This window comes from Danaus plexippus, chromosome 20 (genome assembly GCF_018135715.1).
Source record: "Danaus plexippus chromosome 20, MEX_DaPlex, whole genome shotgun sequence".
Lineage (NCBI taxonomy): Eukaryota > Metazoa > Arthropoda > Insecta > Lepidoptera > Nymphalidae > Danaus > Danaus plexippus.
In genome coordinates this window covers 474,411-489,983 of record NC_083550.1, presented here as the reverse complement: position 1 = coordinate 489,983, position 15,573 = coordinate 474,411, and the positions used below count along the sequence as shown (strand labels likewise).

The 15,573-nt window shown below is 32.6% G+C and overlaps 2 protein-coding genes across 2 annotated transcripts; both read right to left on the bottom strand.

Moving 5' to 3' along the window:
- Positions 1-3,091: 3,091 nt before the first annotated feature.
- Positions 3,092-6,385, bottom strand: LOC116774072 (transient receptor potential channel pyrexia-like). The gene has a single exon (XM_032666703.2). The coding sequence runs from the start codon at positions 6,213-6,215 to the stop codon at positions 3,270-3,272; it is 2,946 nt and encodes a 981-aa protein (XP_032522594.2). The 5' UTR covers positions 6,216-6,385; the 3' UTR covers positions 3,092-3,269.
- Positions 6,386-12,752: 6,367 nt separating this feature from the next.
- Positions 12,753-14,235, bottom strand: LOC116773929 (uncharacterized). Its single transcript, XM_032666511.2, has 2 exons — positions 14,125-14,235; positions 12,753-14,021 (listed from the first exon to the last, which is right to left on the bottom strand). The coding sequence occupies exons 1-2, from the start codon at positions 14,162-14,164 to the stop codon at positions 12,784-12,786; spliced, it is 1,278 nt and encodes a 425-aa protein (XP_032522402.2). The 5' UTR covers positions 14,165-14,235; the 3' UTR covers positions 12,753-12,783.
- Positions 14,236-15,573: the final 1,338 nt, after the last annotated feature.

The following is a 15,573-nucleotide window of genomic DNA, read 5'->3' as shown; positions in this document are numbered from 1 at the left end:
TGTACTTGAGAAAATAAAAGATATAATTATGTTTAAGCGAAAAGGTATTGTCCTGGGGTGATTATATTGTCTGCAAATCAGGACCTCTTTAAGGACCTTCGGGAAATTAAAAAAAAAACTCAAAATGATTATACCTATCTCAAAGGGGGTTAAATTTGCGAGTAAAGCCGCAGGCTACTGCCTATATATAATATGAAGTATGAAAGTTATGAATCTATTAATAAAGAAACAAATCTTTTAATTTACATTCCTGATATATGTACTAAGTATAATCTCTTAATTGTGATTCAAGGCCAACATTCGATCTCGTTATAAATAACCCATCATTTGGACGTGAAAGCATCGCTCCATCCATCACGTTATGTAGGTATTACAAGAGAGATCGGCGCCTGAAATCCACGTCGAAACCTCTCAAAGCACTCTGCTTCAAGATAATCTGTTATTATTGAAACTGTACTCATATAAATTACTTAGGATTATTACATTACATCAGTCGTATAAATAATTACTTTAATTCATTATTTACTTACCTTTTTTCATTTCATTTATCTATCAGAAACATTTATTGTAAAATGCTATTGATATGTTCAAGTAACATTCGTAAATGTGACTTATAAATATAAATAAACTTATATATTTCCGTAACCAATTACTTCTAAAATATAAGTGACATTTGACGCGCATTGTCAGATATTGCAAAACGCAAAGCTATGACACGTTTTGACTTAATTTTGTACTCATATCGAAATAGATTGCTCCGAGCTGTCTGTATACTTTATTAAAAGGGCTCGTTACAAACAGGAACATTACTCTGGCTAGGGTTGACTAACAATAACGAAAAAAATATATGTAATAAAAATATTACAAGATTGTGCAATGTGCTATTGTGTAAGCCTTATTTAAGCGATTCGTTTCATCATTAATATTTTCGTGCATTTAGTGTTTTGTATATTGAGGTAAGTAAATTTTTCGGTTTTTCTTGTTTGTGGTAGTTAAAAATATGTCTTAAAGCTACAATTATCGCTTAAAAATAGTAGAAAGAAGGAAAAAATGGTAGCAATACATCATCTCTCTCACGAAAAATAAATACAAAAAAATGTGAAATAGAATAGCAAAGTTGCATTATAACAAAATTTCGTAATATCATTTAGAATTATGAATATTTGCTATTAAATTCTTATAGGCTTATATTATTTCTGTTAAAGGTACATTAACTCGCAACCCTATCAGATTCACCAGGTATAAAAAGGTATGTGGCGCCATCTATTCCCGGGACACATTAATCAAGGGAATGGACGATTTATTAAGATCTGACGACATAAACTATGCGTCGTGGACCGTGGACCAGGAATTTGGAATTCTATTTTGAATTTGAGTAAACTGGATGCTTTATTTTGACGTAATATCTAATTTGTCACACATAATTGGCTGGTATTTCGCCTCTGATTGCTATTGCTCTCATAGTGAAGAAGATCTCCACACTGAACATTCAAATAAAAATGTACTCATATTATTGTTTTACCGCGAAAAGGAACGCTGTCTGCTAGCACACTCATTCTGTTAGCACAAAAAATACATAGAGGTTTTCCTAATGAGGGCTATCTTTTGTAAGACTTTATTAACTGAGAAAAGTTTTATAGGAATCGGTACGTACGTACATTAAATATAGTATATAGGACACAACTTTAGTTACCTCCGCGGCATTAAAAGTAAGTATTTATTAAATAATTCCATAATATTTCCAAGTTGCGGGTCACCAGCGCGTGCGACGCTTCATAAAAAGCATGATATGGCGCCGCATGTCATATAATTACAGGCAGGTACAGTCCAGCACAGAAGTACTAACCGGTTTATAATACTAATGTTAGAGATGAAACGTAAAAATGTGCTGAACGTCATGAAAACAAAGAAAAGAAATAGTCTAAAATCTATTGTATATAGAAAAACACAGATCAAACGTTTGTTACTTTTGTGGTTTAAAAAACAAATTTGCCTTATTACGATCAAAATTATCAAATTCTCAAAATAAAGTTTTTTTTTAAATACACATAATGTATTATCTGACACCGTTTCCTCCCACAAGTACCTGGTACCTTCGACGTCGCGCCAACTGCATTTCTATTTAATTGTTATCGGCCCGCGTCCCGCTCTGAGACCGTCATAAATATACGACATAAATTGTTTTTATACTCGCCTCTACTAGTACAATGTCCCAGCAGCAAACCATGAAGCACTGGACGAAGAAAATTGCAATAAAACAGTTGGAATGCTTAAAGGTCCCATTATGTTGGTGGCAAGTAAAAACCTTTTCATCGTACATGAGCTGTTACCGATGACATCATTCGATTTTATTATTTCCTTGTACTTTCGGATAATTATTTATTAAATTACTTTATTACTCCACACCAACAACTGTTTTAATATAATTATAAACAGATCATATTAATACTAGCGTCCAGATATTGTTTTCGTGTATAAATAAGACATAATGTATAAGCTTATCTAGACTCGGACCTCTGTCTGTTATAATAACGCAATAAAAGCGACATCAACCAAGCTGCTATCATAAATATGCAGTAATTTAATAAATACTCGGTGACCTAGACGAGAGACCCTAATGCTACATAACAACGCAGTGGCCAAGAATGCGGACATGGGCCGCTGTAGTCAATTAGGTAACTTCGCAAACCTCATATAATCAACTTACATACGGCTTGTCAGAACAAACTGCAGCTCTAACCTAGTAATAAATTAGTTGTCAACATATTGTTGGAACGTAGTTTCAGCCAGTTTTATAATCAATCTCCCTAAATGGATGATTTTTAACAGTGTTTGTTTGAATTAAGTTTGTTATATAAAAATTATCTTAATTATGTGACAAATTAAACAAACATATAACAAAGCCGCCTTGATCATGAAACTGCGTCAGTTTAGGCAAACAAAGCTGTATGAAAGACAAAAAACGCTTCTAATTCTTATCTCAAAACACGTAATTACAACAAAAACATACACTTATTATATAACTTAAAATATGTATACATAAATATATATAAATATATTAAAAGTATTGTTAAAACAAAGAAGTTCAAAAGATATATAATGTTTTATTAAGAAAAAAATTAAAGTAACTAAAATACCCTGATACACAAAACATTACTAAGAATAAGACAACTTACAATTTTTTTTTTTTTTTTATAACGATATCAGAACGGAAAATATTGTTATCACAATTATATAATATACTTTTTTTATATTAAAGCCTCTAAGACCTATTTAGGGGTGGATGGAATTTCGGAGACATTAGTAGTGAAGAATATTGGGGATTCTGGATAGTGTTGAGATGTATGGGAACACGTTCTATCGACAGACTTTACAACAGCCTGCAATAGATTGCTTTGTTCCATCAATAAAATGTTCAAATGTCTCATCTCTTGATCAATTTTCTTCAAATTAAATGTAGTCTGATCGATTTTCTCTTGCATTCCTCGTATTTCGATATTAAAATTTTGTTCGTTGCTTTGACCCTCATTTTTGAATTTCGATGAATATTTATTTTTGTACAGCATTTCTTTCAAAGATCTTCCAGATTTTAATTTATTGAGCTGAGCCAACTCGTAGGCGGCCATCATTATATCTGTCGGTAATCTTTTCTCATGAGGATTCAGGGGTTTCACACTCAGGATAACTTTCCCTGCTTCTGGAGACACTAAAGCGGTTCTGTACACATATTTATGTAAACATTTTGGTAGCCAAGCACTAAACATACCCATTTCAACAAATAAAATTAGTTTTGTTTGCCGGACCAGTTTTGATAAGCCTGCTGTCTTTCGAAGACCTTGAATATCATGGACGGCTATACCGACCAGCAAGTTCATCAATATGATTGTTACGAACATAAGGAAAAGAATAAATATCATTTGAGATGACAGCTCGAATATTAAAGGAGGATCGTCTTCTATCGGATCATTGATTAAAATATTCAAATTGAGTTCTCCTACCATCATAGACAAAGTACTGATAAAGCCCATTAAAGGATTTGAAAACATTTCTTCGTTCGGAAAAACAACACAGAAACAAATGGCGAAACCGAGAAGAAGACAGACGTAAGCTAACAGCAGTTTGAGGAACTCGCTTAATACTTTCTGATACATAGCCACGTAATCACCGAACATAGGCATTTGTCCCATCATTAACATTAAATTAGTCCAAGCGCCGAGTACTGCATATCCACCTACATGGTTTTGCCATCCGTAGTCCTGTTGTATATTATATAACGAAAATACTGAAAGAAGAACAAACCACTCCATCAAATTTTCAAACGTGGTGAAATATTGATAGATGCTAGAATAACCTGTTATACCTGTCAGTTTTCTTACTATCTCAAAAGCCGTAATTGCAATTAATATCCACCTTTCAAATTCTATAGGATTTTCTTCTAATATGTCACCTAGTATAGATTGATGTTGACACAGTTCGTTCGGCACGCCATACTTTTTGGAATACTTCCCTTTACATGTTTTTACTACAGCAGTTAAAACATAAATGGATAAGAACGAAACAAATAAAAAGCAGAAGATAAGCCTAGCGAGATAAAATTTACGAATTTTGCGCCATTTCATAAATAAGAATGCGGAACATAAAGGATGCTGAAGGATGTCTTTTTGACCTTCATCAATCAAACTGTTTAAATACGTGATCTCGCGAGGGTAAGAATATTTTAACAATTTACCGAAATCAAATTCTATTTGCACTTCTTCATTGCCCTCTGTAGATCTACTTACTGAAATTCCACTGTCTAAAATATGTCTTAAAATAGCAAGTGACTTCGGTGTTTTTCTAACTATGACACTCAAAGCGGTGTGACCTTTCTTCGATTTTGAAGTAACGTCGGCTCCGAGGAAGATTAATGTCTCGACACATTGTGTTAATCCGTCCATCGCTGCTAAATGTAGAGGCGAATATCCATACTCATCCTTTTTATTAACTTGTGCTCCCCAACTTACGAACATGTCGATGATATCGCAAGCACGGTCTGAATTACAAATGGCAGCGTGAAGTGGAGTTCGTTTATCTTGATCTTCAGCATTCGGGTCAGCATTTCCATCTCTCAAAAGGACTTCAACACATTCTAAACCAGAACATCTAGCAGCAAGATGAAGTGGAGTGAAGCCTCTATAATTTTTAGTATTTGCCTTCGCCCCTTCCGATAGCAATAGTTCCACGCACTCAGTATATCCTCTTGAAGCAGCCAAATGTAATGCTGTACACTCTTTGTCTCTTTGTTTTGTTACTCCATTTACACTCAGTTTCGTTTCTTTTAACAAAAATGATAGACATCTATTTGCCCCCAATTCTGCTGCTAAATGAAGTGCATTTAATCCTCCGGATGTAATATAAGCTGGATCAACACCTTTTTCAATAAATAATTCCATACATTCCAATGCATCATTTCTTACAGCACAATGAACTAGATTATCTTCACAACCAGCTCTTTGTACAACAGCGTGCAAAGAGGCGCCATTACAAATCAGCATTTCAGCCACCTCTAAAGAATTTCCAAATGCAGCGCAATGAAGGGGTGCAAAATATTTTGGTGCAAAATCTACATCGGCTCCGATAGCCAATAAATATCCTACAGCCCTGGTGGCCCCACTGAAAGATGCGATGTGTAATGCTGTGAGACCCACGGGTTCTGAATAATGTATATCAGCACCAGCTTCAATGATAGCTGGCAATAATTCGTCACGAGTAAGAAATGCAGCCCACAATAATGTTAAATTTACGACGATTTCTGGGGCAGAGTTTATATGTTCCTCGATATTTTCGGCGGTGATCAAACCGCATTCCAGATCATCAAAGAATCTGCCGGCTCCTAGTGTAAGTGCTTTTTCACAGAGGGACTTTCTAATCATATCTTCAGTCAGTCTGGCTTCGGGATCCGGAGCGAGGATATCAAAACTTTGGTACATATTTGGAGCATCTTCGGCGGGTGGCGAGGGTCCAACAAATAAGTATTCTTTAGCTTTAAGCGGCTCCTGAGCAGATTCAAGTAAATCGATGCTGCGAACATGTTTAAAGGGTATTTTTAAGGGGTACTCTTCAGGTTCTCTCGACCGGGAACTAAAGCTTCGCTGAAGTCGGGATCTATTCGACGAAGGGGTCGGGGTCTGGAGAGGAGACGGCCACCCCATCTCGCGATAACCAAAGTTGTCCATGGTTGGACTAAAACTGACTGCCGACCTGACCTTATCTTATCTCAGACAGACAACTGCGATCTTGTTTGACTTTATGATTTATTATCCTATTTTTAAGCATACAAGCAATTAATATAATATTTATCCATTTACTTAACATTTGATCATTATGCAGATATTCGTTATTTTCGAAATTAATTTTGCTATCGTGACTCTTCTTGCAACAAATGAATTGAAACTTATACACATACGCGTCTATACTTTTAAAACAAATGCAGCAAATTAATTAATATCTTATTAAATAACTAACCAAACAAATACCCGCTGTAATGATTCTCACGTGTAAAGATAACAGTTTAAAAGAACAAAGAATTACGAGAATTACGTTATCAATAGAATTGTTTATAAAAACTTGTGAGGTAAATACGCTGATAAGTCCTTAAATAATGATAAAACCTGGCAAACCACTATATACTATGTTGTAGTCTCATCCCACTGCTGTAAACTGTGAAGCATGAAAAAGAAGCTCATTTTTAATTCAGCATATCATATACGAATAATATAATTTACTTCAATTTCTAAAAATTGATTATCTTAAACTTGGTCTTTGCCAACAAACACGCGGTATATTTTATTTTTAAATCAAAATGGAGGTTTTTTAATAATATATAATAAAAAAAATCTTCAAAAGCAATTAGGCACTGATTTGCTTTTTATTGAATAAACATTTTGACAGATAAATTGTCATAAAGAGAAATAATATCTCTACTAATTCATAAGCCCGGCACACTAATAAACATCTGAAGGCTAACTCTATTTTATCTCACGTCAGTCTCCATAATTGTAATCATTTTTTTTATACATTATATAATTCAATTGCAATTGTTTAATATGTTCTCTGTTTATCTTTTGTTTAATTAGTTTGTAGCCTGATTTCATTTCTCTGATGTCACATGTCACTCGGCCAGTGAAAATCGAAAAGTGTAGGTACATGAATAACTAATAAACCGATTGCCGTTCAAGACGTGAAGGACGTTTCACATTTCTATTCTAAGGATAATTATTAATCATCTTTATGTTGAACGCCTCTGCAGGATCGTTATAGGCACATGATACTTTGTTAATGTTCGCATCACATCATTCGTTGTCTTCAGTAATGTTGTATTGCTACAGTCTTGTTATCAATTAGTAATTACAAGTAATTCCTAGAACTCAATCTGCCAAGTGTACAGCCTTCTCCGCTAGATTTATTTGCTATTTCTTGTTACTGATAACTTCATACAAATAACAAATGTTGATTTAATTTGCTTTTATTTTCCGTTCTCATACTGATATCACAAACAACTTTAAGTGGACGGTCCCTCGACAATAACGCCTTTGTTGCGTAATGCGACACATATTTATCTTTAATTTCATTTAATTCTAATGCCTTTTCATATTTATAATCTCTTAACGTTATATATTTACATTCATATTAAGTGTGTTCATGTAAGATGTAAAAATGTATATTGTATTTTTTTGTATTATATATATTTAGCGTATAGAAGCGGTCGAGCCGCTTCCAGTGTGAAGCATCCGCACTGACATGTCAGACTGAGCCTTTACAAAATAAACATAAACATTTGTTCTTTGTATTCACAATCTTTGTTCATTTGTCACTTTATTGATCTTGTCACATCACTGACTCCATGCGGACCTTGACCCCGCTTAACTTTCACGACTTTGTTGAATAATATGTAGCAGACTTTCTACTTATCTGGTAATTGAAAGATATTATTGGAATCTATGAAGTTTTAAAAATATTTATGAATATTTCAAAGTTTTATCCGAAGTTCCAATTTCCAGAAAATTATATGAAAATACCTATATAAAGAAAATATTTACATAATAGTCTACTTAAAATGTTTAATAAATAATTAATGAATTAATTTTCATCGTGTAAGTGACAAGGCGATGGTAATATATATCTACATAATATATATAGAAGAGATTTGTTACATAATTGCGGGCAAAGCGAATTTAAACTAATATGTACTATGTACATATATTTGAAACACAAATTTAGAACGTGATAAAAATGTTATAATGAATGCAACGTTTTATAAGTACCGATGTATACACAGCATTTATTTAGAAAACATCTGATTAATACTAACTTATGCAGAGACGAGTATAATTTCTTTAATAGAGGCACAGCTCCTGTCTAGATGTCGGCGACACGATATTTTGTCGTGTCGCATCGTGTAAATGTGACCGCTTCCCACAAACAGAGATTAATTATTATGAACTTATAAAACATTGGTGCCTCGCCAGCATCAAACGGCGGTTATCTTAATGTAGCGGAAAACGAACCGCATTACTCGGGTTATTAACGCTACCAAATTAGAACATCTGAAAACACTAATTTAAACCAAATGACTTATGACGAGTGTTGCAAAATATCAATTACAATTTTTATAAATTACATTAACAGTCTTAGTTCCTGGTCACTAAAACCACTTCTACACAGTGTCCATTTACAATATTTTAAAATGTTCTTTACCTTAAAATCTGACCGTCAGACGTAGAATATGAATTGTAATGAAACTAAGAAAACGTATACATTAATAACAAACAGAAACTTATGGTTATAATACAAGAATAAAGCTTTTATGTATACCTCTTTGTTTATATAAAACATAATACATACATAACACGTCACCACGAGTCAACTTTTTGATATAAACAAAAAATACATACGGATATGTTTTTTTTTTCCTCATAATATGAAATTAATTACAAAAATTCAAAGTATCAATGAATAGATCGTCGGAACAAGTTTTGTAGCTCATTAAATGTAATATGTAAAAGCCGGTGATTCTGTCAGAGTGTATGCGATACAGAACGTGGCATCGATTGGACGAGCGGCGGATGGTAAAGATTTTGATTATTACTATAATTAATAGTATATTAATAACAAAGAGTATGCTTAGCACAAGTTTGAATCCCCACACTACATACGACGCTTTTCTCGTTTCTGATTCAATAACTTCGGTATTGTTATTCTGTGCGAAGATTCCTCTATGAGAAAACTATCGCTCCGTATGTAGTGGGTTACCCCAATTTTTGTTATATCTTACAGAGACTTCAAGTTTGAAACAATGTTACGTGTACTCACATTTACCAACTAAAGTATAAAATACTTGGATCGTGTCTGAAATGTTTTTCAAGTTATGATTCAATTTTGCATTTTTATCAGGAACAATGTACTTACTGTTTTAATAACTGTTATTTCTTTGTATCTATTCTTCTGATTATTAAGCTTCAATACAAACAATAAAAACGTAAAAAAGTAAATTGAAATTGTAGTCCTGTTTCCTAACAAACTTATATTAGAAAACAGTAAGTTGTAAATAACTGGGCTTATTTTCACACTACGAGTACGCAGTGCATGATTTAAATATTATTTAGATATTTTTTTTCCAAAAGTATACCTTCTTACTGTTTCTGTTTAAAAGTTTTAGTAAAAAAAACGGTCTATCTTACCTAATATTTAATTTAAAATAAAAACACAATAGCTGTGTTCAAGTTATATGCATTATAATAATCATCTCGTATAAAACATTTATATATATTTTTTACTTTCACTTTCACCGCCATGATTTATATGTATATATATGATACATAATACTTTAATATTTTCTATAAACATATATTAATTTAACATATTTTTTACATGATAAAAATAAGGACAAATATAACTTCTTGTTATTTGACTGCACCTCTACGTCAAGTATGGAATCGTAAGTGACATTTGACGCGACGTCTGATCGTAATCGTGTCGTGATGTGTGTACCAACAAAAAAAATATTGAAATGCACAGCTCGGTGGATGCATCCGATGTAATTATAGAGTTTAATTAATTTATTTTAATTCATTTTCAACTCAAGGAAGCTGTTTCAAATAAATGTTTGTTTATGCCTAAAAACGGAACGCTTTGTGTAAATATTTGAATATAATGAATTGAAATTTAACAGACATAACAAAGAATCGAGGGAGCAAGGTCGGTCTGAATAAGATCGCTTTGAACTTTACTAACAGTACATCATATTATTGAAATGAAAAACAATTAAACAATGAAATTTATATTTTTAAGCATATTTTATGAAAATTTTATAAATAATAATTTAAAACGCGATAACGAACTGAGCTTTTATATTAATTTCCATACAAAGGATTCAAATTGAAAATAAAATATCTAGCTATTTCCCGTGTATAGACTCCATCTTTTGATCTAATTGGTTTAATTTAGAAGTACTCGTTCATTTAAGAACATATCGGGAACATCTCGTATATTCAAACTATCGACCGGCCCAGCATCTGACATCTGCAAGACTTATAGCTTCCCAGCCTCCATTCATCATTTGATAACATTCATAATCAACTTCTATAATTTCCTGTCCTGTGTCCAGCAGAAACCTATTCAGTTAGATGTTTCTCACAAACAACGAGAGCGGAATACATAAACTATTGACTACTACTTAAATATGTATTATATATCTTCATCAAACAATATCAAATAAAAACAATGTATTTAAGAACGTTAGTAATTTAAGTGAAAATTCTTTTTGCCTTTTCAGAAGACCTTGCTAACAAAATTTATTTCATATACATTACCATCTGAATAGAGTCGTGATCGTTGTTACAAGCTGTAATAATCCCGAGTGAGACGTCACATCACGGTTGGTACTTGATGTATCAATCAGCTCTTTGCAATCGACTTTAATTAAGTACTTTCATAATTAACGACATCAGGAAATCTGTTATTCTAATAGAACGACTTAAACGAGGAGAAATAAGGAATCTAACAACTTGATGAACCAATCAGGACAAGATAGAAATCATTGGAACATTGATAAGGCTACGTTCACACGACATACAATCTTGAAAGCTAGTATTGAGATTAACTGGATCTATAGAATTAATTTTAATGGTACATAAAAATATAATATCAAAATGATAAACAAAATATAGGCTGATGGAGGAGTAGTTTTTCAACACCCAGCTCAGTATATGTATACTAAACTCAAAGTGAACCCACAACCTTGGCATTGGATACAGACTGCTTATTAATTATACGTATACTTAACTTTGATCTTAGCAATCTTTATTCTAATATTATTTCTTCAGGAACTATGAATGTTGTATTTAGAGTTCCGCGATTATTTAGAAATCCCTTAAGGAATTAATATTATCCAGAGACAAAGATGTAAAGAAAATTCCTATTTAATAAGTGCGAGATGACGTCATCTGGGAGAGTCTAAATTAGTTCCTGATATAAAAACTACTCCCAGCTTAAGTGTTCTAGTGTTCTGTATTTTATTGAAGACTGCTGCTGTTTATATCTGATGACACGTACAGTTATATAATTTTCAATTCTTTAAACTGCATCCTCGTAGGAATCACTACTAATTGCCTGTTTTTTATCTTCATTAAAACTTGTCTAGGTTCAAATGCTACTCTCTCATTCCGCAATAGTCGGGTCCAAATGTTTCAAATCTCGCTCTACCTGGTGTGAAGCAATGGCCGCGGCCTCCTGACATTTATATAGAATACCTTATAATTTCTATCAAACTTATTTTCCTATGAATAATGATGACGACATAACAACTATAATCGACAGTTTATTAAAGCTGTCATTTATAATAACTTTATTATGATACAAAATTGTATCTCGTTACGAATTAATTACGTAAAAAAAGAAGTTGTCAATCAATACAACTTGAGGTTCAAGACCATTTCTAAATTTATCAATAATATTTAAAACGGCACAACATATTATGTATGTTTTCTTTTTAACAATAATTCCTGTCTTCGCGATCTTTCCGCGGAAGTCCCGTAAACATTCTCGCGGCGCCAGCAGCCAGCGAGATTCGATTGATGGGAGCATTGTTTTCTCGAGTCGTTAATTCCCGAAACGCCGTCTTAAAATAAAACACAAGACGTGCATATAATCATAAAGTTCAATGTCCGTGTTTTTAATCCATATTAAGCAGTGAAAAAGGAACAATCGACTGTAAATCGGTTTCCAATCAGGTTCCAGCATTCCATTTGTACCTACGGATATAATTTTAATACTGTAACCATAAGCCGCCGCCACACTCGCTCTGTGAGTGTCTTGCATAGAAATGTCAAGGTTTGTTAATCATTACATAAGTTATCTAGTTGGAATTCCTTTTTCAATTAGTTGCTATAATATATAACGAATGCATCACAGGATTCCTTAGAAATAATTATAAAATTATTAAAATTCCAAATAAAAGAAATTTTGTTCGCCTCTCTTGGTCAAATTTTTACAAAATAAGGCCTTTATAGAATTATTTAAGTGTAATTTATAAAAAGTGCAGTGTGGCTAAAGCTTTACCTAAACCCGTAGTAAATACCGCGATTGTATGCCATAAAACGCTTTTGTTGGAGGCACGCGCCGGACTTTCGTTTAATACATTTAAGGTGTAAGGAACGGAGGAATCTGTCGATGTTGGAGAACTATCAGAAAACTTTTGTTATAAAACAGACCAGCATATTTAAAACATATTTTATTATAACGTCTTCAAATCAGATCCACGTCGGTTAACGGCTTAGTGTTCACGTACTGGGATCCTTTTCTAATGAGATATTCATAAACCTCTCTATCAGAAGCGCTGTTCCTCACCAGTACTTCTAAAAGGGTTCTGACTTCCTTCTTGCAGTCCGGTGTCCAGTTATATTTTATTGTGTTTATAAAGTAACGTATAAAGTCGCTAAACATTTTTCCCATTTGATGTTCTGTCATCGAGGATAATTTACGCAAACTCTTCCTTGTCATATCTATGTACATCAAGTAGACTTCGTCGTCATCTTTTACGAAGGTCTTATCAACGATGTCTATCAGAAGACGAACGACCTTAGCTTTTATAGACCTGTCGATATTCTTCCTCACTGAAAATTTGTGCCTTCGACTCAACATCTTTCTGACCATGGAGAATACCTCTTGCAACTCGGACTCGTCTCCTCCAAACATGGCGTTTAATTTCTCTCCAATGTCCTCAATTAAATCGTCGTCCAAGAAATTCCTAAAAAAATTTATCTTTTCCTTTATTAATATTTTTGCCAGTATCATAATGTTACTGATGTTACCGTCAGAGAAATTTAATATGTCACCCAGGAAATCGGACATGTGATCAGAAAAGCCGGGAAACGCTCTGCATATTTCAAATTGATCACATATATATTTCATTTCTTCTTCCTTATCGGCTTTGATGTCTCGATGGAGATCGTCCAATAGATTGTAAAACTTTTTCATGGCACTGTTAGTATAATTGTTACGGTTCGTTTCATTATGTAGTATATTCAGTTGGACCTTATATAACAAGCTATTGGAAGACTCGACAAGGTCTAAGATAACGAACTGCTTGTCGATGTCGTTGATGGCGTCGTCTTCATGAAACGTTTTATTGAAATATAAACCCATTTTATTTGAGTAATGCTCCGCAACGAGAACTGGGTTGCAAAAATTACTCTGCAAATATGTGCCATAGAAATCTATGGAATTGTGAAGATTGCTTCTCCGTTTAAGAATCGCATAATTTAGATACTTTTGTATGTCCCTAATGTTTTTGTTTTGAATCTGTTTAATTTCATCCTGTGATAACTTCTTTACTTCGTAACTCCTCGGTGGATACAAAGCTTTGAGATTCGATTCATAATCGTTTGGATTTATTTTTAAGTTCGTCAAATATTTTTCAAGGTCGTTTATATTGATTTCGATATTTTCATTTAAGTTTTCATATTTACCTTTTGTAAAACGTTCTAAAATAGAAATGATTTTTTGTGAATAAAACCTTTTTAAATATAATGAATCTGTTAAATTACATTAAAATAATAATAGGTACGCAATTCAAAGTTTTCTTACCATGACATAGAAATAATATGAAATAAATTAAAAGCTGCATTCTCGTGATACGCTTCCGGGTACAAATGGTACATAGTATAATTAAAACAGTTTTATATTCATACAGCCAGCGTCGCAGATTAGGTTGCGGTTGTTGTTATCAAATACGTTATTTATTTTAGAGTCTTTATTTAAAATTTTATAAAGCAAAAAATAACTGGTAAAATAAAGACATATTCTCTTAGCTAAACTTAAATTGATTTAAATATTACTGGATTAATTTTTTTTATTTCATATATTTTTATATTAAGTTTCTTCTATTTATATATTGCAAATATATATATTTTTTTATAATTTTATATTTAGCCTACTATTCTGTAGGCTGTACTGAATCCATAAAACAGTTAATGGACAGCAAAATATAATTTATATTGAACAGCGTCTTAAAATACTTAATAGTCCTAAAATTTTATCTTGATAATAAAACACATTTACATACATCTGAGAAAAAATTACAAATATTCGATATCAATAAAGAAATAAAGTAAAAGATGACATTTTTTTTAATACTTTTTTATGGAAAATAAAAAAATTTAAGAGTTAACAATAACCGTGTTACCGTTTGATAAAAGGTCACGCAGATAAATAAATAAATAAAATGTCACCATGTAACGGGAAAAGTCAAGGATAACGTAGAAAAAATCCTTGTACAGAAATAGCCTTACCTCAGGATTAGTTAATTACAAGTATGTGCTGACGCGTACTCCAAGTAAACAAATTGATCCAGAAGCCAAATTGAAATCACAATAATTAAGAATATATTAATTTTTACATAAGTACAAGGTATTTATTACTTTCGGCAGTTTGCAGCTAAACATATTTTTGTAATAGTGTCAATGTTAAAATATATCTTTTTGTTAGAAATCCATAATCCTCTACTTATTCATATTGAAATCTCAAACAGCTTCTCCTTTCGCCTCTGTGTCACCTAAACTGTGTTCAAATCTATCATAAATTATTAATTTTAGGAATTAGCTAACACGTCCAATTTATTATTTAATATAAAATAATATCCCGTTGTATTTATCATAACGCCGTAAGCCTGAATCTACTTGATAGATCGACGTTAGGAGACGGCCATTAATAATACCTCGATTCGATGCTGTGATACACCGTTTGCTATTTGAGATTTCGTTGAAGTAATACAAAAAAAATATATATGTTATTATAGAAAGAATCGTCGATTATATCAATAAAGAATACGCAACGTATAAATATGAAATAATGTTGCAACATTTGTAATATAAGTTATAGCTCAGATTATTATTCTATCTCCGACTCGAGCCAAACCCTAGAGTCTACATTGGTAGACCGTAGATAGGTGCTAGATGAGGCCTTAGGTAGCGAAGTGACAGGTGCAAATTATAATACCTTTCCGTTTGTATCACTCGCGGCGAATATTTGACCAAT

Bases quoted from the DNA above. Each gene is read 5' to 3' on its own strand.
- LOC116773929 (XM_032666511.2), bottom strand. From the start codon at position 14,164: ATGCAGCTTTTAATTTATTTCATATTATTTCTATGTCATG. The intron at 14,022-14,124 runs GTAAGAAAACTT...TTTCTATTTTAG, and splicing joins CATATTATTTCTATGTCATG to AACGTTTTACAAAAGGTAAA.
- LOC116774072 (XM_032666703.2), bottom strand. From the start codon at position 6,215: ATGGACAACTTTGGTTATCGCGAGATGGGGTGGCCGTCTCCTCTCCAG.